The sequence below is a fragment of the Oncorhynchus keta genome, chromosome 9 (genome assembly GCF_023373465.1).
Source record: "Oncorhynchus keta strain PuntledgeMale-10-30-2019 chromosome 9, Oket_V2, whole genome shotgun sequence".
Taxonomy (NCBI): domain Eukaryota; kingdom Metazoa; phylum Chordata; class Actinopteri; order Salmoniformes; family Salmonidae; genus Oncorhynchus; species Oncorhynchus keta.
Window position 1 is genome coordinate 17,378,872 of NC_068429.1, and position 25,241 is coordinate 17,404,112.

General features: G+C 42.7%; 2 protein-coding genes across 2 annotated transcripts in view; one reads left to right on the plus strand and one right to left on the minus strand.

Moving 5' to 3' along the window:
- Positions 1 to 292: 292 nt before the first annotated feature.
- Positions 293 to 5,266, plus strand: ptges (prostaglandin E synthase). Its single transcript, XM_035760759.2, has 3 exons — positions 293 to 588; positions 733 to 815; positions 4,555 to 5,266. Exons 1-3 carry the CDS (start codon positions 331 to 333, stop codon positions 4,802 to 4,804), a joined length of 591 nt encoding a protein of 196 aa, XP_035616652.1. The 5' UTR covers positions 293 to 330; the 3' UTR covers positions 4,805 to 5,266.
- Positions 5,267 to 21,336: 16,070 nt separating this feature from the next.
- Positions 21,337 to 25,241, minus strand: part of LOC127931761 (poly(ADP-ribose) glycohydrolase-like) — a 4,196-nt gene continuing 291 nt past the window's right edge. Inside the window, exons 2-3 of the mRNA XM_052525396.1 lie at positions 24,856 to 24,984; positions 21,337 to 22,582 (exon numbers count right to left, since the gene is read on the minus strand). Of these exons, the coding sequence (XP_052381356.1) occupies positions 22,470 to 22,582; positions 24,856 to 24,970 (228 nt within the window). The 5' untranslated portion in view covers positions 24,971 to 24,984 and the 3' untranslated portion in view covers positions 21,337 to 22,469. The remainder of the gene's footprint in view (positions 22,583 to 24,855; positions 24,985 to 25,241) is intronic.

Consider the following 25,241-nt stretch of genomic DNA (forward strand, 5'->3'; position numbering starts at 1 on the left):
AACAGATCTGGTTGGTCAAACCATTTAAAAAATGTATAATGCAGGCCTAAATAATCACTGACAGGTAGTAGCATTGACTTATGGCATCAGTAATTGTCTTAAAATAAATTAATTCATATCATTGTTTTATAATATCAGTCAAACATATTGCAATGTGGAGGTGGTGGGCAGGTAATATACATATTTTAATAGAATGTGTTGATGTTACAAACCTTGATCAGATAATGATTAGACCACACAGATCACAAAACCCACAAGGTGTATAACCGTGGCTAGAGGGAAAGAGAGAGAGAGCGCGAGAGAGAGAAGCACCAGACCAGCCCCTCCAAAATGTGCGTCAGTGAAAGTGTTGAGTCCTGGTGCTCCATCCCGCTCCATACTTTCCAGTTAGGCTCCATGAGCACGAACAACTCTCCAACCGCAGACGTCGATAACACAGCCGTACTTCACCTGGGAATTGGAAGACCATACCAAACAATCATGTTGGAGAACGAGGCTTTTTCCTGTTTTGTTTTCTATAGTGTTCTCCTGGTCATCAAGATGTACATCATAGCAATCATCACTGGACAAGTCAGGCTTCGTAAAAAGGTAAGATACTTCGCAGTTAACAGTTTATTAGGCTAGTTCGGTATTTGATCTATGGTTTGAATACATCTTAGTTACAAAAGTAAAGTACGGCGCTGTATAAACGTTGGTCAGGGTATTTGTGAATTATCTTTCTCTCCTGTGAAGGCTTTCGCTAACCCAGAGGATGCGCAGAGACACGGCGGGGTCCAGTACTACAGAGAGGATCCGGACGTAGAACGGTGCCGAAGGTGAGAAGAGCGATTACTGTTCTCAGATTGTATTGTAGCCTAGCCCTAGCCTATTGACATTGGTCCTAACAATATAATGTTCAACAGTAGTGGAGACCGGGTTGGTTGTCACACTTTTTTGGTGTATTTCTCAGCACCGGTAACTTTCAATACTTGTGGGGACTCTTTATCCTCATGTCTTATTCCAACATGGAGTTATAAAGCCATCAAACACTCTCTGGGTTGGATGTCACACACAGTATGGGGTTGGTTGTCACAATGTTTGCAAGTAAGGTATTCCTCTTGTAACAGGAAATTAAGCAATGTAGAAAACAGTCTTAGCAATATCTTTTCTTTAATCAAACTATATTCCTAACTAAATTCAGCATTTTAATGCCTTGAGAATAACATGACATTTTGAGTAAATATGTGTGTGTGTGCTGTTTGTGTGTGAGAGAGAGGCAATGAAGGGAGCTCTTTATAGCACCATCACAAAGAGCGTGGGATTTATTGTATACTGGCAGTGGCAATGTTGATAGTGACAGCCAACCCCACATTCCATGTGACAACCAAACATGTAAATGGGGAATTTAACCTGGAGCTGGTTGAACTCTATAGAGATCATTTGTGGCACTTTCATTTTTATTTCACAGATGTTTGTTATCCATCCTGGGGCTGGGGATATGGTTCAGTGTCTGTGTTGTTTTAACAAGACAGGAAATTATCCACGACAGCAGAAAAAAACTATTTTTTCTAGTGAACACTGAAAACTTTCCCCTCTTTTCTCCCCTCACATGAGGCCCTTCCTGACTCGACTCATTGATGATGTAAAATGTGATGAGCTGAGCAGGCATTCATGCACTGATGCGCAATACAATGGAATGCTCTGTGACTGGTATCAATTAGGTCCAATTAAGATTCTCCACGAACAGCATTAAATCTCCCTGTCGATCTCCATGGCCCCGCTGAAATTTAATTAGCATAATCCAAAAATCCCCATAACAATTCGTCAGTTTAAGATAGAGATATAACTTCCACATCTGTGGTGAAATGTGACAGAGGTAGAGTGCTGCTTGTCAGACCATGAGACATTCAGAAAATCGGTCTTCTCACAAAATCATCTGTAGTGTCCGAACGGTTTTGCTTACAAACTACCATGACCCCTCTATGGAAAGATGAGACTCTCAATGATGTTCTCCGTTGTGCTCTATGACCTCCACAAGTCTCAGGAGACTCGTCTGAAGTCGGTACAGCCCATCTGCCAACTTCTGTCGGTAGCGTCCCAACCGTTTGGGCTACACACACACTAATGTGACTCTGAGCAAAGGCGAGACTCTCACAAACATGTACACTGTACATGTTGATTGTTTTGCTCAAGGACGTCCACAGTCCTCACAAGACTCGTCTGAAGGTCCCCCAAATGAATGGCATTATATATGGAGACTGTTTAATGGCAAGAATATGGAGTTATCTTTATTATATCTCTCAGATATAGGACAGACACTTCAGAACAAACTTCCTTTTGATATTTTTTGTGGAGTGTCTGTTGTTCCATTTAGTGAATCTGTTATTCAATGTGTTTGTATGGGCTAATAGCAGTAAGGACTACCTGTTGTTCCATGTAGTGAATCTGTTATTCAATGTGTTTGTTTGGGCTAATAGCAGTAAGGACTACCTGTTGTTCCATGTAGTGAATCTGTTATTCAATGTGTTTGTATGGGCTAATAGCAGTAAGGACTACCTGTTGTTCCATGTAGTGAATCTGTTATTCAATGTGTTTGTATGGGCTAATAGCAGTAAGGACTACCTGTTGTTCCATGTAGTGAATCTGTTATTCAATGTGTTTGTATGGGCTAATAGCAGTAAGGACTACCTGTTGTTCCATGTAGTGAATCTGTTATTCAATGTGTTTGTATGGGCTAATAGCAGTAAGGACTACCTGTTGTTCCATGTAGTGAATCTGTTATTCAATGTGTTTGTATGGGCTAATAGCAGTAAGGACTACCTGTTGTTCCATGTAGTGAATCTGTTATTCAATGTGTTTGTATGGGCTAATAGCAGTAAGGACTACCTGTTGTTCCATGTAGTGAATCTGTTATTCAATGTGTTTGTATGGGCTAATAGCAGTAAGGACTACCTGTTGTTCCATGTAGTGAATCTGTTATTCAATGTGTTTGTATGGGCTAATAGCAGTAAGGACTACCTGTTATTCAATGTGTTTGTATGGGCTAATAGCAGTAAGGACTACCTGTTGTTCCATGTAGTGAATCTGTTATTACATGTGTTTGTAATAGCTAAGTTGTTGTTCCATGTAGTGAATCTGTTATTCAATGTGTTTGTATGGGCTAATAGCAGTAAGGACTACCTGTTGTTCCATGTAGTGAATCTGTTATTCAATGTGTTTGTTTGGGCTAATAGCAGTAAGGACTACCTGTTGTTCCATGTAGTGAATGTTATTCAATGTGTTTGTATGGGCTAATAGCTGTTATTCAATGTGTTTGTATGGGCTAATAGCAGTAAGGACTACCTGTTGTTCCATGTAGTGAATCTGTTATTCAATGTGTTTGTTTGGGCTAATAGCAGTAAGGACTACCTGTTGTTCCATGTAGTGAATCTGTTATTCAATGTGTTTGTATGGGCTAATAGCAGTAAGGACTACCTGTTGTTCCATGTAGTGAATCTGTTATTCAATGTGTTTGTTTGGGCTAATAGCAGTAAGGCCCACTTTTTTTTCTCATAAATGATGGGGTCTTAAAATTCAAAATCATATAGCTAAATGATCCTTGGTATGACCTTCTAAATATTGATCTGTTTAACGTGGACAGATTTTGGGCGGAGTAAACCCTCTTACTTCTCCTCTTCCTCTCTGGTCACAGTCTGTACTCCTAGCAATCTTAAACTCCTAACAACTCTGCCAAAATAATCAAACACTCAAGGGTCTATTCTATTTAGATTACACCATGGGAGTTTACCATGTCTTGATGTTGATTGGTTGGAGTGGTACTTGAGTTCAACAAAGCAAGATGAATAACATGCTGCACTTCTCAGAGATTACATACAGCCATCCTCTTCCTTTTTCTCAGCACATCTGATTTCATTGGAATGTCTAAATGGCTTCTAAAGAAAATTCATACTATTGAGTCACTACAACTGTTTTTAAGGATGATTGATAATCCATGGTTTGGGTTTTATGACTGACTCGGACAGCTGCTGGTAAAGGCCATGCATACATTGCGACGTTCTATAGGTCTATTTAGAGACAGAGACTGGAATCCATGAGAGGAATTTTCTCCTAAGTGATAGTCAGAAGAGAGGAAGTGATTCACTTAAAGAAAGAAACCTGAATAAACAAACCTGTGTGTTTGAACTCCCTTTGGTCATGGAGGCTTTTCCTTCTGTTACTCAGTAGGCTAAACTCCTCCCTTATGTTGGCTAATGGAGAAAGTTGCATGTGTGTGGAGTAATCACAGCGGAAGTGGGTTTTTGCACTGCTTGGGTCAGTGCCAGACGGCTGAGTCAGACGACCATACTGTAAGCTCCAGGAATTACCTTCTGATTCAAAACAGATGTGTGAGCATGGGGAGCTGTTGTGTGTATTCAAGTTATTCTTGTCAACTTGTTGAGTCAGTGCAAATAGCTTAGTTATTAATGTAGAATTCATACATCCATGATAATAAATATGACTTTATCCAATCAATTAATGTAAAAAAATATATACATCTAAAACATGAAATGTAATATTCTCTCTTGTGTGTTTCAGAGCTCACCGTAACGACATGGAGAATATCTTCCCTTTCCTGTTCCTGGGGGCTGTGTACTCCCTGATTGGCCCGTCGCTTGCCGTGGCCCGCGCTCACTTCCTGGTATTCTTCCTGTTCCGCATGCTCCATACAGTGGCCTACCTGTGTGTCCTGCGGGCACCCACACGCTCCCTGGCCTATGTCGTCGCCCAAGTGCCCTGCGTCTCCATGGCCGTGCAGGTCCTCGCGGCGGTGGCCTCCTCGTGGTAGTTGTGGTGTTCTGGATCTATCTGTGACCACTTCAATCTGAGACCTATCTCAGTCTGTGAGATCAGCGGTTGAGGATACTGCAAGAGATGCTTTTCATACAAGGGAAATCCTCAAGACTATATCGCTATCAATGCTACCATAGCAGTTTGTGTCTCTCGGCTGTAAGACAGTGTGTACTCTGAAAGTGTGTACTCTGAAATGAAGTCAGTGTTGTGCTCTAGCAAGCACATCCTCCTGCAGTACTGTATGTTTGCTATGCAATGTTGAAGTCAATTGCCTCCCTCTTGATAGTCCAGGGGACTCTACTCTCTGAAGACAAAGGTTTTAATTAGTTAACATTGAACCTTTTAACCAGTTCATTGTGTTGTCATGTTGTTTTTGTATACACAAGTTGTTGCTTGTTTCTGTCTTTTTTATTCTCTATTTCTTGTTATAAACTGGGTGGTTTGAGCTCTGAATACTGATTGGCTGACAGCTGTGTTATTTTTACTGCTCTAATTACGTTGGTAACCAGTTTCTAATATAAATTAGGCACCTCAGGTGTTTATGGTATGTTACCAATATACCACGGCTAAGGGCTGTATCCAGGCACTCCGCGTTGCGTTGTGCGTAAGAACAGCCCTTAGCCGTGGTATATTGGCTCAATAAGCCTTATTGCTTAATTATACTTAACCCTGATTGGCTCCAGGGGTGCTGTACTACAATGGCTGACCCTGTAAAACAATACATTTCACTGCACCTATTTTATGCCACTGAGAGCTATTTTAGTACGGCATGTCTGGGATATAATGACCTTTTAGCTGAAACCAGCTTGATCCAGTCTTAGAGGTAGAACTGAAGAGCAGGCATGTGCCATTCTAAGGAACCTTTCCAGTGTGGTGGTTCACTGTGTTCGTTTATCTAGCATTGGCCACCATGGCATCACATGATGGGGGATGATGACACAGAGACATCAGGTCTACCACACCTGTCGATGGGGTACTGATGAGGCCAAGAGTTTTTCCTGATCACAGGATTTGACTACAGCCCATAGTTTTTCCTGGTCTGGTCCTGGACCTAGATAGGAGCTATGACTGCTGAATTGTCCATAATCATAACATATATTTGATCCTCCACCTCTGTGTTTCTTTAGCCTGGTTCTAGATCAAAATTGGCAAGACAGGATAGGGGTTTCTTCAGTATTGTCCATGTAGGGTAGCCTAGTGGTTAGAGCGTTGGACTAGTAACCGGAAGGTTGCGAGCTGACAAGGTACAAATCTGTTGTTCTGCCCCTGAACAGGCAGTCAACCCACTGTTCCTAGGCCGTCATTGAAAATAAGAATTTGTTCTTAACTGACTTGCCTAGTTAAATAAAGGTCAAATAAAATAAATAACCAATGGGTGGTTTGTTGATGAATGGTCCTCTACTGTGTTGTGTCTTCTACACTGCAGCCACTTGAGGCTTGCTAGAGCAGAAGTTGGCATTGTGAAACCTATGTGTGTCAACTGGGTGTCATTACTGGACAGTTATTGCACATTTCCAAGATACTGCAACACAATTCCAAGTTACTACAACACATTTCCAAGATACTGCAACACAATTCCAAATTACTACAACACATTTCCAATTTACTGTAACACAATTCCTTATGATTAGCTGTATAGGAGTCTTATGGCTTGGGGGTAGAAGCTGTTTTAAGAAGCCTTTTGGACCTACAGTAGACTTGGCACCCCGTTTACTGCTTGCCGTGCGGTATCAGAGAGAATAGTCTACGACTAGGGTGGCTGGTGTCTTAGACAATTGGTATAGAGGTCCTGGATGGCAGGAAGCTTGGCCCCGGTAATGTACTGGGCCGTACGCAGTTGCCATACCAGGCTGTGATGCAACCGATGGTGCAGCTGTAGAACCTTTTGAGGATCTGAGGACCCATACCAAATCATTTCTGTGTCCTGAGGGGGAATAGGGTTTTGTCGTGCCCTCTTCACGACTGTCTTAGTGTGTTTGGACCATGATAGTTTGTTGGTGATGTGGACACCAAGGAACTTGAAGCTCTCATCCTGTTCCACTGCAGCCCCGTTGATGAGAATGGGGTTGTGCTCGGTCCTCCTTTTCATGTAGTCCACAATCATCTCCTTTGTCGAGATCACGTTGAGGGAGAGATTGTAGTCCTGGCACCACACGGCCAGGTCTCTGACCTCCTCCCTGTAGACTGTCTCATCATTGTCGGTGATCAGGCGTACCACTGTTGTGTCATTGGCAAACTTGATGATGGTGTTGGAGTCTTGCCTGGCCATGCAGTCATGAGTGCACAGGGAGTACAGGAGGGGACTGAGCACACGCCCCTGAGGGGCCCCCGTGTTGAGGATCAGGGTGGCGGATGTGTTGTTACCTACCCTTACCACCTGGGGTTGGCCCGTCAGGAAGTCCAGGATCCAGTTGCAGAGGGAGTTGTTTAGTCCCAGGGTCCTTAGCTTAGTGATGAGCTTTGAGGGCACTATGGTGTTGAATGCTGAGCTGTAGTCAATGAATAGCGTTCTCACATTGGTGTTCCTTTTGTCCAGGTGGGAAAGGGCAGTGTTGAGAACAATAGAGATTGCATCATCCATGGATCTGTTGGGGCGGTATGCAAATTGGAGTGGGTCTAGGGTTTCCGGGATAATGGTGTTGATATGAACCATGACCAGCCTTTCAAAACGCTTCATGGCTACAGACGTGAGTACTACGGATCGGTAGTCATTTAGGCAGGTTACCTTAGTGTTCTTGGGCACAAGCTCTATGGTGATCTGCTTAAAACATGTTTGTATTACTCACACCGGCTACGGAGAGGGTGATCATACAGTCGTTCCGGAACAGCTGATGCTCTCATGCATGTTTTGGGCGCTCTCTTGGCCCGGGTCACCCACCATACCACCCCCATCAACCCCCATCAACCTACAATTTCAGGGAACCACAGCGAGACGATCAAATTCCTACTAGTTGAATCTCCGCTCCAGCGACACAATCCCTCCATTGACTGGGCTACCGGTGCCATTGTGGGCTGGAGCCCATCCTGCCACACTCATTGCCTGAAGTCAGCTCTGCCTGCCCCGGGATGTCTTCCTGGGGACTTGGAAATTGCCCCGGACCTCTCTGCCAGCCCTGCAGAGTACCAGGACCTCTGGGAGGGGTTCAGTAAGGCCCGGGCCACTTTGCTTCTGCAGCACCGACCTGTATCCAAGAAGGTCAAGCCTGAGGCGCTGGCACTCTGCTATAGTGCCGCGGCTACACCCCCGGAAGCCAAGATCATTAGCCCCTCTGCTGTTAGTCCTCTGTTGCCCCGTACCCTCTGTATTTTTCCTACCTTTGCTGTGTCTAGAGTTAAAACCATGTCTTACTGCTCTTTGTCTCCCTCCCTTTGTACTGTCACACACTGATGTTTCACCTGTCCTTGTGCTTGTCTCCACCCCCCTCCAGGTGTCACCCATTTTCCCCATTCCCCACCTGTATTCTCTGTTTGTCTGTTGCCAGTTCGTTTTGTTTTGTCAAGCCTACCAGCGTTTTTGCCTCTGTTCCTGTCGATTGTTCCTGTTTTTCCTGGTTTTGACATCTGCCCGCCCTGACCCTGGGCCTGCCTGACTTCCTGTACCTTTTCCCCACTACTCTGAATTACCAACCTCTGCCAGACCTGACCCTGAGCCTGCCTGCCATCCTGTACCTTTGCCTCTACTCTGAATTACCAACCTCTGCCTGACCTGACCCTGGGCCTGCCTGCCGTCCTGTACCTTTGCCTCTACTCTGAATTACCAACCTCTGCCTGACCTGACCCTGAGCCTGCCTGCCGTCCTGTACCTTTGCCCCACTACTCTGGATTATCAACCTCTGCCTGACCTGACCCTGAGCCTGCCTGCCATCCTGTACCTTTGCCTCTGCTCTGAATTACCAACCTCTGCCTGACCTGACCCTGAGCCTGCCTGCCGTGCTGTATCTTTGCCTCTACTCTGAATTACCAACCTCTGCCTGACCTGACCTGACCCTGAGCCTGCCTGCCTGCTCTGTCCTGTATCTTTGCCTCTACTTTGCTGAATTACCAACCTCTGCCTGACCTGACCCTGAGCCTGCCTGCCGTCCTGTACCTTTGCCTCTGCTCTGAATTACCAACCTCTGCCTGACCTGACCCTGAGCCTGCCTGCCGTCCTGTACCTTTGCCTCTGCTCTGAATTACCAACCTCTGCCTGACCTGACCCTGAGCCTGCCTGCCATCCTGTACCTTTGCCTCTACTCTGAATTACCAACCTCTGCCTGACCTGACCCTGAGCCTGCCTGCCTGCTTTGCCTCTCCTGTACCAACCTTGCCTGACTACCCTGAGCCTGAATTACCAACCTCTGCCTGACCTGACCCTGAGCCTGCCTGCCGTCCTGTACCTTTGCCCCATTACTCTGGATTATCAACCTCTGCCTGACCTGACCCTGAGCCTGCCTGCCATCCTGTACCTTTGCCTCTGCTCTGAATTACCAACCTCTGCCTGACCTGACCCTGAGCCTGCCTGCCGTGCTGTATCTTTGCCTCTACTCTGAATTACCAACCTCTGCCTGACCTGACCCTGAGCCTGCCTGCCGTGCTGTATCTTTGCCTCTACTCTGAATTACCAACCTCTGCCTGACCTGACCCTGAGCCTGCCTGCCGTCCTGTATCTTTGCCTCTACTCTGAATTACCAACCTCTGCCTGACCTGACCCTGAGCCTGCCTGCCGTCCTGTACCTTTGCCTCTGCTCTGAATTACCAACCTCTGCCTGACCTGACCCTGAGCCTGCCTGCCGTCCTGTACCTTTGCCTCTGCTCTGAATTACCAACCTCTGCCTGACCTGACCCTGAGCCTGCCTGCCGTCCTGTACCTTTGCCTCTACTCTGAATTATCAACCTCTGCCTGACCTGACCCTGAGCCTGCCTGCCGTCCTGTACCTTTGCCTCTGCTCTGAATTACCAACCTCTGCCTGACCTGACCCTGAGCCTGCCTGCCGTGCTGTATCTTTGCCTCTGCTCTGAATTACCAACCTCTGCCTGACCTGACCCTGAGCCTGCCTGCCGTGCTGTACCTTTGCCTCTACTCTGAATTACCAACCTCTGCCTGACCTGACCCTGAGCCTGCCTGCCGTCCTGTACCTTTGCCCCACTACTCTGGATTATCAACCCCTGCCTGCCTTGGCTTCTCGTTTGCCTGCCCCTATTGCTGTAATAAACATTGTTACTTCAACACAGCCTGCATTTGGGTCTTACCTGAAACGTGATAGTTATGTATGTATATATTTATAATGTTCTACTTTTATATATATATATATGTGCCTTGCGAAAGTATTCGGCCCCCTTGAACTTTGCGACCTTTTGCCACATTTCAGGCTTCAAACATAAAGATATAAAACTGTATTTTTTTGTGAAGAATCAACAAGTGGGACACAATCATGAAGTGGAATGACATTTATTGAATATTTCAAACTTTTTTAACAAATCAAAAACTGAAAAATTGGGCGTGCAAAATTATTCAGCCCCTTTACTTTCAGTGCAGCAAACTCTACAGAAGTTCAGTGAGGATCTCTGAATGATCCAATGTTGACCTAAATGACTAATGATGATAAATACAATCCACCTGTGTGTTATCAAGTCTCCGTATCAATGCACCTGCACTGTGATAGTCTCAGAGGTCCGTTAAAAGCGCAGAGAGCATCATGAAGAACAAGGAACACACCAGGCAGGTCCGAGATATTGTTGTGGAGAAGTTTAAAGCCGGATTTGGATACAAAAAGATTTCTCAAGCTTTAAACATCCCAAGGAGCACTGTGCAAGCGATAATATTGAAATGGAAGGAGTATCAGACCACTGCAAATCTACCAAGACCTGGCCGTCCCTCTAAACTTTCAGCTCATACAAGGAGAAGACTGATCAGAGATGCAGCCAAGAGGCCCATGATCACTCTGGATGAACTGCAGAGATCTACAGCTGAGGTGGGAGACTCTGTCCATAGGACAACAATCAGTCGTATATTGCACAAATCTGGCCTTTATGGAAGAGTGGCAAGAAGAAAGCTATTTCTTAAAGATATCCATAAAAAGTGTTGTTTAAAGTTTGCCACAAGCCACCTGGGAGACACACCAAATATGTGGAAGAAGGTGCTCTGGTCAGATGAAACCAAAATTGAACTTTTTTGGCAACAATGCAAAACGTTATGTTTGGCGTAAAAGCAACACAGCTCATCACCCTGAACACACCATCCCCACTGTCAAACATGGTGGTGGCAGCATCATGGTTTGGGCCTGATTTTCTTCAGCAGGGACAGGGAAGATGGTTAGAATTGAAGGGAAGATGGATGGAGCCAAATACAGGACCATTCTGGAAGAAAACCTGATGGAGTCTGCAAAAGACCTGAGACTGGGACGGAGATTTGTCTTCCAACAAGACAATGATCCAAAACATAAAGCAAAATCTACAATGGAATGGTTCAAAAATAAACATATCCAGGTGTTAGAATGGCCAAGTCAAAGTCCAGACCTGAATCCAATCGAGAATCTGTGGAAAGAACTGAAAACTGCTGTTCACGAATGCTCTCCATCCAACCTCACTGAGCTCGAGCTGTTTTGCAAGGAGGAATGGGAAAAAATGTCAGTCTCTCGATGTGCAAAACTGATAGAGACATACCCCAAGCGACTTACAACTGTAATCGCAGCAAAAGGTGGCGCTACAAAGTATTAACTTAAGGGGGCTGAATAATTTTGCACGCCCAATTTTTCAGTTTTTGATTTTTTTTTAAAGTCTGAAATATCCAATAAATGTCGTTCCACTTCATGATTGTGTCCCACTTGTTGTTGATTCTTCATAAAAAATACAGTTTTATATCTTTATGTTTGCAGCCTGAAATGGGGCAAAAGGTCGCAAAGTTCAAGGGGGCCGAATACTTTCGCAAGGCACTGTATATGCGACAAATACAAAAATCCTGTCAGCGGCAGTCCTGTGGGCGAAAACTGCTTGTTGATCAGAGAGGTCAAAGGAGAATGACAAGAATCGTGCAAGCTAACAGGCGGGCCACAAACAGTTCTAGAGGAAAAGTGGGGTCCGACCAGGTACTAAATGGGTTTATCTAATAAACTGGCAACTGACTGTATATATAAATAATACAACCTTTTTTCCTAGTTTATATTTTACTGTATGCACTTTGAGATGATTATTTTATCATGAAAAGCGCTTTACAAATGTAATAGATGATTATTACTATTATTATTTGCTGGCTCCTCTCTCAGTGTTAGATGGTCCAGAGCTCCAGGCAGGGCTAAATTGCAGCATTCCTCTGTAGTTATGTAAGGTTCTGGGGCTGGACACTGTCCACATGAAGGGGCCTCTGGGCTTGAGAGGGGCACAGAGAGACAGGAAAGGGAGTGCGCTTTAACCAACACACATGAATGGGCTGTAGACTCATTCTCTCGCACTCATTCGAACACACCCTCACATTCACATGTGGATATGTGCCTGAGCTGTAACTTATGGACACTCATGTTTACATGCATTCTTGCACTTTGCCCTCCTTCTGTCTCATTCATGTCAACACACTTATAGAATCACCGTACTAGACAATTGCCAACACCCCCACTGTAAGGTACTCTAAATAAATATACATGTTTTGTATGGATGACTTCATCATCTGTGTCAAAGGTTTTATGATGATATAATGTAACTTTTGTTTATTCAAGGGGAATGCCCATGAAACCATCATCATGCACAATAGAATGTCTAAATCATCACCACATCATAAACCCTACAGATGATGATGGAGGTGTATGGATTAACAGGTAATCCTGTCCATTGAATGGAATGGTTTTCAACATAAATCAGGATTTGGGTTCAATGTAAATAGATTTGTTAATGACTCGGGTAGCAGGGGGCAAGTCCTGTCTTGTCTTGTCCCTCTCCATGAGTGTCTGCGTGGGCTGTAGGGTTGCCTGGTCGGGCGTGTTTGCTTCCTTAGGGCGCGTGGAGAGAGAGAGAGAAACCTCCTCTCAGCTACAGTCTTTATGCCTGTCATCTCCTCACAGTGATGATCTCAGGGAGCTGGTATGTAGTGAGATCTCATGCAACCACAGACCACAAGACCACCATCCCACTAACAGCCCAACCCAAGATGCAGTCTCACAGACACACACACACAGACCATCTCCCACACTCTCATAAATGTAAGAGTAGATAGCCTAACCTAGATAAATTCATTGATTAAATTTATAGAGTGTTATTCATTACAAAAAAAATCTTAATTTGATAGTATTGTTTACGAAATTGTGGTTGATTTATTTTCTGTCGTTTTTAAATCACTCCAAGCTGTTGTCAATTAAAATCCATGTTGTATGCCTCCACCCACTGGTCCATGCCCTGAACTGCACTTGTTGTCAGTCTGAAGAGGTGCAGCTGAAGCAAACAGTGAAGATTGTGCAGTTCTATGCTTGTATTGGGACGGCTGCATCAAAGACAAGGCAAGTGTTACACTAAGCAGGTTTGGTCTTTAGTTACACACTTTAGTGTCATCCCCTTTGACTTTGGCATCCGCACAATTCCCAGACTTTCACCCAACATACGATGTAATAACATTGTTTCCTTGTCAGTAGCTACCTCAAATACCTTCTATCTAATTTCAGTAGACCACCTTTCAAGATTCACGTGGTGAGCTGTGTAACCTGTGTCAATGATAGAGATTGGGATAGATGTTCCTTGACTTTGCAAATCCAGTTTTCTATCAGTTTCAAAACTAAATACAAATGTAAAATCACAATCACACTTGAAAAATGCCTAGATAGCTACATTTTATAATTTCCATGTTAGCGGAGACTGCATTCACGGTAAACGCTGCATATGTTACGGTAAACGCTGCATATATTACGGTAAACGCGGCATATATTATGGTAAACGCTGCATATATTACGGTAAACACTGCATATGTTACGGTAAACGCTGCATATATTACGGTAAACACTGCATATGTTACGGTAAACGCTGCATATGTTACGGTAAACGCTGCATATATTACGGTAAACACTGCATATGTTACGGTAAACGCTGCATATATTACGGTAAACACTGCATATATTACGGTAAACGCTGCATATATTATGGTAAACGCTGCATATATTACGGTAAACACTGCATATGTTACGGTAAACGCTGCATGTATTACGGTAAACACTGCATATATTACGGTAAACGCTGCATATATTACGGTAAACGCTGCATATATTACGTAAACGCTGCATATATTACAGTAAACGCTGCATATGTCGGCTCAATCTGAAAATTAACTTTACATTTCTAACACACAATCAGTAATGCTTCAGCAATACAGATGCAATAGAGTATTTAGGCAGTGTGCTGGCAACTCATTTTTATACTCTTTGGCCTGCATTTTCCTTTCACATATTTATTGACTTTTAAAAAGACCACAGTAACATGACAGAATTTGTGCAAATGCGACGAAATCTGCTAGTGGATATTAAATGTACAACAGTAGTATTCTGTAACAAGCAATATGTGTTAAATATGTGGCACAGGCAATCATGACAGCCTCTTTATGAAAGGCCTTTACTTATGGCTAAACAGTTTTCTACCCATCTTATTAATTAATGATGTGGGCATACCCAGGATTTACATGCAGGATGGTTGATCTACACATGGAGGGAAAATTTACGGAGTTTTGATGGAGCGGGCAAGCGTCTTTGCGATGGTGAATTCGAAACGGATAATGGTCAGGGCTAACCAGCCCCTTTATCTGTAAGAAATATTAAACATTTTGAATTATAACGTGTGTTAAAATGTATGTACTAAATATTTTGAATTAAATCACTGGTTTTAAAAATGTATCTCACGCTTTAACGATAGGGGAAGCGGTAATTTCATATTTCGGTTTAGGGGATTATTAACTTTATGGAAAACAATATTCTCACTATGTGGATTATAAACATGTACATACATAGAGAGCCAACACATCAAGATCTAACAGGGATGAGTGGGGATTCATAGTACAACAGGAGTCTTCTGTAACCTGCAATACGTGTTAAATATGTTTTACATACATCCATGACTGAATGGTTTCACAAATGGTAAACGCTTACAAAAACGGTTTTGTAAGAAAGTTGAACCAGGCCTCATTCAATAGTCTAGAGATGAAGCTAGAGATACCAAAACATCAACGTTTAGAGCAGCTTGGAGATTATTACCCATGTAAATGGGGAGCAAAAGAGCGGATTTACCGAACTCTGTACAAACCCCGACACGGGGTATGATAACTCTGACGCGTACGTCTAATGATTATTGTAGATGTTTACAACTGAGGGAGTTGACAGTAGGTCAATGAGATGTATAAAAGCAAATTGACATAACGGACCTCAAATACCAACAGCCTACTTTATAATATAGAATGCAGGGGTGTGTACTGAGCATGTACCCTTTATAAAACAAAATGGTCTACGGTCAAATTCATCTATAGTTTTTAATGAAGTGGTCGCTGCATTCATTTAGATTATTTCAACATAGTCTAGATCAGTCCACAGAATGGAACACCTATCCTTGAACCATGATAACGGGAGTTAACCATGATATACACTATTAGTTTCTGGGAAATACATCCTTGTTCCTAATCGCTTCTAGCATATTTTACTTTGACCCCATTTATGAAAGCTCACCCTTCCAGGAAAACGCAAGTTTGTTCCCCCACACAACCTAGAACAGTTATAACAATCACATATGTGTGGATTATGTCGGGATTTAGGACTAGCAGAGCATACCTATAAAGCAAAAAGCACGAGGATGACAGTTGAGAAAATGTTGCATATACATTTTTTAGGATCTCAATATTGTGTTATGTTGGTAGGTCTAATAAACAAATATATTGTATACATTGATAATATTATTTTGTCAGAAATTCAAGCCGTTGATACAGTTTTGTACTCTATCGCCTGCCCTGCTGATCGTGCTCTATCTGAACTACATTAAGCTTTCATTATTTATGTGTCAATAAATATGTGTGTAAAGTGTACATGTTTGTTTCACTGTAGATTTGTTTAAGCCCTCCTAGAAACACCTGATTTTATCCCACAGCATTAATTAATAAGCTGTGTAGAAGCTGTTTAGCCATAAGTAAAGGCCTTTCATAAAGAGGCTGTCATGATAAACCTGAATCTGAAATTACCTTTAGGATCTTTTCTTTGGGGTTCTAATCTCCCCAGGTGTACATGCACTGAAAATCCTTAGGCTGGAGCCATCTGGAAGCTCTGTGCATGTACATATAAAGATAACTATATAGGAAACTAGGCTGAGAAACATTATTTAGATGGCTGTTTTATTGTTGTTGAAAGCTTGAAATGGACACAATGCCAAGGGACCTTGTTTCTAACACACACACACACACACACACACACACACACACACACACACACACACACACACACACACACACACACACACACACACACACACACACACACACACACACACACACACACACACACACACACACACACACACACACACACACACACACACACACACACACACACACACACACCTGCTTCATAGATAGCAACCATAAGGACAATAAAACTGGGGGTGTGGGGCCATACTCTTTCAAAAGTTCAAACACAGAACCCCCCCAGTTCAACCAGGTCCCTAGACATCAATCAGCATGACAACTTCAAAGGATGCAATATTGTTAGAGGAATTTAAAATTCCTATATGTTTTATAGCCAAAATCAAATTCGCACTCTCTCTAGTTCATTAATGAGGTGTAAGTTCATTAATTATGCATGAAGTAGATCAAGACCAGTCTTAAAAGCCAGGTAACAGCGTTTAATTCAAGAGAGTACTAACACATACACATTTCTCTACAGGTTATAAACTGAAAATGACGTCAGCGTTTTCTTAATGTTCTCTCTTCATAGAGGCCCTATAGTTTCTCGAGTTTTCGCTCCACGCCTGAAGTCAAGGTCAGACAGTATAAATCAGCATTCTAGACAGTCTGGAGATAGTCTGTTCCTGCCACCTGGAGATTGTACAAATGAATGAACTAAGGAACAGACCTTCATTGTTACTAAACTCCTGACAACACTATATACAATTGGGAAAGGCAGCTAGAGAGAAAATTCATATGTACAGTACATTATAGCATTTGGACTAGTCAGTTCTGATTGGAATGTATACATAATTAGTCATTTCAAACATAATTTCCTCCAACAAATATAGATAGAAAATAACACACCCTCTAACACGTGACCACAGGAACAGGATGTCCTGGCCGGAGGCCCATATTTGGACATGTATACGTCATCATGGACACAGGGTCATAAATAAAGATTTTGACCTGTGCCGTCTACTTTATTCTCTCTCACAGAGCAGGGGGAGCAGCCTGGAGTCCTGTCTTCTTCAGCGTCTCCACCACCTCAGCCAACATGTTATTTTTCCTCAGAGTAGGCCTTGGAGTGAAGGTCTGATTGCACTGAGGACAGCTGTAGATGCCCTGGTCATCATGATCCCAGAGAGCAGATCCTACATCTGTACTATTCAAGACAAGCTGACTAGTTCTGTGTAGATTTGAGGTTGTGAACTCACTGACAAGAAATTAAATAGAACATGGTCCTCTTTCAGCGTTCCCAGGGGAATTGTCTTTGCAGACTGTTCGTAATAATTTATTCAGAAAGAATCAAGCCTGGATCCCAGGTCGGATGGACATGGTAGACATATATACTACATGACCAAAAGTATGTGGACACCTGCATGTCAAACATCTCATTCCAAAATCATGGGTGTTAATATGGAGTTGGTCCCCCCATTGCTGCAATAATGGTCTCCCATCTTCTGGGAAGGCTTCCACTAGATGTTGGAACATTGCTGAAGGGACTTTCTTCCATTCAGCCACAAAAGTATTAGTGAGGTTGGGCACTGATGTTGGATGATTAGGCCTGGCTCACAGTCGTTGTTCCAAGTCAACCCAATGGCGTTTGATGGGATTGAGGTCAGGGCTATGTGCAGGCCAGTCAAGTTCTTCCACACCGACCTCGACAAACCATTTCTGTATTGACCTCGCTTTGTGTACGGGGGCATTGTCATGCTGAAACAGGAAAGGGCCTTCCCCATATTGCTGCGACAAAGTTGGAAGCACAGAATCATCTAGAAGGACCTAGTCCGAACCATGAAAAACAACATAGTAAGCCTGTTATGTAGGTTTTGATCTTGTAGCGGTGGAAACACCCTTTCAAAGTTACTGTAGAAATGGAAGCCCCTGTCTGGTATGAACATTGGTACTGTCACGGTTTTCTAATGGTGAAGGAGAGTCGGACCAAACTGCAACATGTCGATTGTGATCCATGTTTATTTAAACAAACTTAAAACACGACTAAACACGAACACTACAAAACAATAAACGAAACAAAAACCGAAAACAGCCTATACTTGTGTCAACTAACATCAAACAAGGACATCAAGACACTCAGTACAATCACCCACAATACAACCAAAGAATATGGCTGCCTAAATATGGCTCCCAATCAGAGACAACGATAAACACCTGCCTCTGATTGAGAACCACTTCAGACAGCCATAGACTCTCCTACAACACCCCACTAAGCTACAATCCCACTAAGCTACACACCACATACAAAAACCCATGTCACACCCTGGCCTGACCAAATACATAAAGAATAACACAAAATACTTCGACCAGGGCGTGACAGGTACATCGTTGTTATCCACAACTGGGTTGTGGGTGATGAAGTAGCGCAGATATAAGCCACGACGTGGGAAGTGGTGGCCAAACTCAATATTACTGAGATCACTGATTGAGTTGAGGGTTGGGGGGTCTTCCCAGACCAAGGCCAGTGGAAGCAGCAGAAAGAAGATGAATAGCAGGCCTTCAATCCCCATGGTGAACCTGTTACAGAGAGAGATAAATTGATCAAATAAATGGTAGTTGAAAGTTAAGTAGAAAACACGTGGAAATTGGGATATTGTGTGTGAACTATCCTTTTAAGATATTCATCAACTATTCCAGACGTAGTCTACGAATGTAGTTAACGTAAGTTCAATCAGTAAGGCTGGTCTGAATGATTATCCTCACATTCGACTTTGATTCAGTAGTAGGCTACAACATAATTCACATCACATCCTTTATCATGGGCACAGCAGGAATTTATATCTGTGATGTTTACAAATGTTCTCGTCAACAGCACAGCATTATGTCACTCCTCCTTTACTATCAATTAGCCACGTGCGGAATGTCAATCACCTTTACCCTATAATCAATGAGCACAGCAGAATGATTCATCTTGAAGAACTGTATTCTTAACACCTGGAAATTAATCAATCTGCCATCATTAACACAATGATAAAATCAAATGATTTATTATTGAAATATATAAAGTGCATGGACAACAGAGAAAAACAAAATGGTGTAATTTGAGGCCATGTGGCGAACAATAATGCAGGCACTGGAGATAGGGGTATGAACATGTGGGTGGGCCGTTGGGGTGTATTCAATGTTTGTGTGCGTCTGTATGTTGTGGTTCGTATGTGTATGTTTGTAATTGTTTGGGGGAAAAGTGAATAAATAAAATATAAATGTAATAGAATAATGGAACCTCACCACTCTTGCTAAATAACCTATGGGAATCCCTGTACGATGATCAGCTTGCTCTCCTCTCAACAATGGGCGAACAAGCTTGTGATGTATTTAAATGATTGCTTACCCCGGTTCTCTCTCGCTGTCTTGCAGCACGTGTTACCGTCGAGCCACCACCTCCCCACCCACCGCCACCAGCTGAAGTCCCGTAATCAGAACCTCTCACTCTCAGCGGGATGGGGGGTTTCCATGCCAGCTGCCCACCAAAGGGCTACTTGCCAAGCCAGCATCTGGCTCTGGGGGTAACCCTTCACAGACGAGGCCATCCGCTAAACTACTTTAATACTTTCATATTTATATTCATACATTCATATTCATACATTCATACATTCATATTCATACTCCCTGCTTCTGCTCCTATCCTGTCATCTCAGAAAAAATCTACTCATGTCACTAAATGTTCCAATAGCTGAAAATCGGGTTGATCAACAACAACCTAGTTTAGTGGCAGATGATGTAAATGTGTATATGTACTGTACTATATACTGGTATATGCCTCTGAAAATGTGTATTGAAAACGGGGTTATAGTACAGAATAAGGGTTCTGCAACAGAACTAAACACAACAGCTAGCCTAGTGTCTGTCTGTCTCAGCCAAAGCTAACAGTACAGTCATCATTTCCAGACACACTCTTTATGGGTCAGGGGTCATCATAATGCTGATTGGTTAAACAATCTGTCCTCGGTTACACCGTTAGAGTGACAATAGCAGAGGTGCATAAAGATGGTTGCCCACATGGACTTACAAAAAGTCCTTGTTTTAAGTGTGTGTATGTGTCAGCCAAAATGTTGAAAACAGTCACAATGCTCAAAACAGCTATGGTGCTAAAAACAGCCACAAAATAAAATCTGGATCATAAAAGAGGAATTTATTAATCATTTAAAAATAATAATAATTCTAGAGTATTTTACAGTACACTTCTTGTGCATCACAGCAGGCTGCTGAGAGGAGAACTGCTCATAATAATTGCCGGGAAGGAGAAATTGGAATGGATTCAAACACATAGAAACCATATGTTTGATGTATTTGATACCAATCCACTGATTCCACTCTAGCCATGACCACGAGCCCGTTCTCCAAAATGAAGGTGCCACCAACCTCCTGTTATGTGCATAGTTTCCAGTGTTTGGTTAAGTTGTTGGCTATCATCAAGGGACAAATCAAAAAGCAGGACCCCTGATTTTGTTGACATGATTTCATTAGCTTCGTTTTATCATCACATTTAGTCGTTTTCTAAATAGTTCAGTATGCAGTAGTTACAAATGTATCAGTTTGATTTAGGAACAGTGTAACTATTGAAAAGACAAACACATTCATAATCAACCATTACTTGGATTTGTACCATGTTTCTATCCACAGATCATTCATAGAGCCACTCTCTCTGGGGTGCATCTCAATAATGTGAAAAAAAGGAAAGGAGACAAGGAAAGGAAGCTCCTTTAGAGTATTGTCACAGTGCTGACTTTTGCCCAATGCCTGCAGCAAAAGCCTCTACCCCGTCCTCTGGCTTGGCAGAGTACTTTGGGACTTTAGTTACTTCGGTGTAACAAGGGCCTTGCCGTGCGACCCTACCAACCCTTCTATTTATTCGTAATGGCCCTTCGCGTGAGTTGGGTTTGTTCCTTCGTTCACGTTGTCACTCCCTTATTGTCCGGTCTAGTATGAGGGCTTGGATAGATATACTCCTATTTAAATATTATTAAGCGTTATGGGTTCCTCCTATATTTCCTTACCCTCAAGTTATCTTTACCTATGTATATATCAATACCTAATAACAACTCCTCGTAGTTATTATGCTCGTCAGCTAGTAGTCACTCGGAAACTAGTATTGGTATATGTTTTGACTTCCTTAAAAATATATTATTGTCCACACAATGAAATATTCTTTAGTGCAATCACTTTAACCTATAACCAGGGTCACTTTCTGTTCAGTGAGAGTGTCAAGGCGTTTGCTCTCCAGATCGTTAATCTGGCCTAGTTGTCAAAGTTTCAAGCTTTTATTAAGTCACTCTGTTTTTGTCTTATACACATCATTACAATTCAATGGTTATACAGTTTCTCAATACAACAATAATGCTCAATCAATCCTTAATGCTTTAAGCTATGCCAGATAATATTGCAAAACTTTAAATGCATTAACACTTCTAACAATATTGACTAAATAGCGAAAATAGTTCAATTACCTTAAATGCTCAGTCCCTTGGTCACTTTCCCGTAATCGGTATTCTCGCAGCTACAGCGCTAGATTCCCAATTCTAATATCTTAATACACTTACAACTCTGTGTATGGACTCAATATATTGTAACTGGTATTTTGCTGTTTCCTTGTATTGCCAATCACATCTGTACCTGATGTCTCACTGAGTGACCGCCACTTTGTCTGTATTCAAGAGGTGTTTAGACCTCTGTTTTTCTTAGACTCAGTCTCGGGGTCACCAAGTTCAACCAAGTATATTCAGATCGTGATCCAATAAGTACATAGACAAAATAATCCAATTCTCTAATATTGTTATAGTCTAACAAAAAGCGTATAGTGCAATAGTAAATTTACCTGTGATGATCCTCCATATGAAGTCTGTCTCACATGTTAACGAGGATCATGCTGTCTTATGATCTCTGTTCTCTTTATATATCTTTTAAAGGGAAGTTCCCACTGGGGCTGTAGACCTACGTAATCTTAGGCCTGTGTGTTAAACGGAAGCTTCCTATTATTACCCTTTAAGGTCATGCACTACTGACTCTCACATTGCTGCTTCCGTGTTACTGTTGGCTGATTCCACTCAATCATACCAGCTGGTTGTTTCTACCACTGGAGGTGGCGTAGGTGGTATGTCAAGCGTCAGCTGGGAGAAGTCTATGATAGGTATCTCCTCTGCTTCTCCCTGTTGTCCAGTTTCTGCAGGTGTGGTCCGTGGTTCCATGAGGTCCCGTGAATGCCCTGTGTTGTTGTACCCATTGCTTGATGGAGTGGGCAGATTCTTTTAATCTCTTGTCACAGTATGTAGATGTGTCCTCACAGCTGACTCCTGTGTTTCAGGTTATTCCTGATCCAGTCAAACAGGTCCGCATGTGTGTGAGCCAACTGTATCACAGCACAGTAGTCAACCAGCAACTCATACAGCTCACCTGAGACAGGGGAGAGGAATCAATCAATCAAACTTGATTTACACGACAACCAGGAGGATATGATGTTTGACTAAACACAGTGAGGGGAAGGAGGACTTTCAGATCAGGTTCCACCTCCTGCAGTCTAATATTTACTATAGCTACTCACCCACTGTAGTTCTGTGTGTACTAACTCACCCACTGTAGTTCTGTGTGTACTAACTCATCCACTGTAGTTCTGTGTGTACTAACTCACCCACTGTAGTTCTGTGTGTACTAACTCATCCACTGTACTTCTGTGTGTACTAACTCATCCACTGTAGTTCTGTGTGTACTAACTCATCCACTGTAGTTCTGTGTGTACTAACTCATCCACTGTAGTTCTGTGTGTACTAACTCACCCACTGTAGTTCTCTGTGTACTAACTCGCCCACTGTAGTTCTGTGTGTACTAACTCGCCCACTGTAGTTCTGTGTGTACTAACACATCCACTGTAGTTCTGTGTGTACTAACTCACCCACTGTAGTTCTGTGTGTACTAACTCACCCACTGTAGTTCTGTGTGTACTAACTCACCCACTGTAGTTCTGTGTGTACTAACTCACCCACTGGAGTTCTGTGTGTACTAACTCACCCACTGTAGTTCTGTGTGTACTACAGTGCCTTGCGAAAGTATTTGGCCCCCTTGAACTTTGCGACCTTTTGCCACATTTCAGGCTTCAAACATAAAGATATAAAACTGTATTTTTTTGTGAAGAATCAACAACAAGTGGGACACAATCATGAAGTGGAACGACATTTATTGGATATTTCAAACTTTTTTAACAAATCAAAAACTGAAAAATTGGGCGTGCAAAATTATTCAGCCCCTTTACTTTCAGTGCAGCAAACTCTCTCCAGAAGTTCAGTGAGGATCTCTGAATGATCCAATGTTGACCTAAATTACTAATGATGATAAATACAATCCACCTGTGTGTAATCAAGTCTCCGTATAAATGCACCTGCACTGTGATAGTCTCAGAGGTCCGTTAAAAGCGCAGAGAGCATCATGAAGAACAAGGAACACACCAGGCAGGTCCGAGATACTGTTGTGAAGAAGTTTAAAGCCGGATTTGGATACAAAAAGATTTCCCAAGCTTTAAACATCCCAAGGGGCACTGTGCAAGCGATAATATTGAAATGGAAGGAGTATCAGACCACTGCAAATCTACCAAGACCTGGCCGTCCCTCTAAACTTTCAGCTCATACAAGGAGAAGACTGATCAGAGATGCAGCCAAGAGGCCCATGATCACTCTGGATGAACTGCAGAGATCTACAGCTGAGGTGGGAGACTCTGTCCATAGGACAACAATCAGTCGTATATTGCACAAATCTGGCCTTTATGGAAGAGTGGCAAGAAGAAAGCTATTTCTTAACGATATCCATAAAAAGTGTTTTTTAAAGTTTGCCACAAGCCACCTGGGAGACACACCAAACATGTGGAAGAAGGTGCTCTGGTCAGATGAAACCAAAATTGAACTTTTTGGCAACAATGCAAAACGTTATGTTTGGCGTAAAAGCAACACAGCTCATCACCCTGAACACACCATCCCCACTGTCAAACATGGTGGTGGCAGCATCATGTTTTGGGCCTGCTTTTCTTCAGCAGGGTCAGGGAAGATGGTTAAAATCGATGGGAAGATGGATGGAGCCAAATACAGGACCATTCTGGAAGAAAACCTGATGGAGTCTGCAAAAGACCTGAGACTGGGACGGAGATTTGTCTTCCAACAAGACAATGATCCAAAACATAAAGCAAAATCTACAATGGAATGGTTCAAAAATAAACATATCCAGGTGTTAGAATGGCCAAGTCAAAGTCCAGACCTGAATCCAATAGAGAATCTGTGGAAAGAACTGAAAACTGCTGTTCACAAATGCTCTCCATCCAACCTCACTGAGCTCAAGCTGTTTTGCAAGGAGGAATGGGAAAAAATGTCAGTCTCTCGATGTGCAAAACTGATAGAGACATACCCCAAGCGACTTACAGCTGTAATCGCAGCAAAAGGTGGCGCTACAAAGTATTAACTTAAGGGGGCTGAATAATTTTGCATGCCCAATTTTTCAGTTTTTGATTTGTTAAAAAAGTTTGAAATATCCAATAAATGTCGTTCCACTTCATGATTGTGTCCCACTTGTTGTTGATTCTTCACAAAAAAATACAGTTTTATATCTTTATGTTTGAAGCCTGAAATGTGGCAAAAGGTCGCAAAGTTCAAGGGGGCCGAATACTTTCGCAAGGCACTGTAACTCACCCACTGTAGTTCTGTGTGTGAACAGTAGGTGGTACATGTCCTGCAGCTCTCTCTCCAAGATGAAGTTATTGAATGTGAAGAAGGCCACGCCCCTCTTGGCCCTGGCTGCAGCCATCAGCTGTACCAGAGCTGGGAGGGGAAAAACAACCAATCAGATCACAGAGTCATTTTGTGTGAATTTTCAGAGTGGGTCTATGTGGAATATCCAGTGGGTAGAGTTGAGTTATTGTTTGGGGAGTTAGGAGCCTGGGTCAACAATTAGTGGTACCTTTAACTTAAGGGTCAAGGGTTAGCGGTTAACAGTTAGGGGTACCATTAAGTAAGAGGTTAACAGTTAGGGGTACCTTTAAGTAAGGGGTTAACAGTTAGGGGTACCTTTAAGTAAG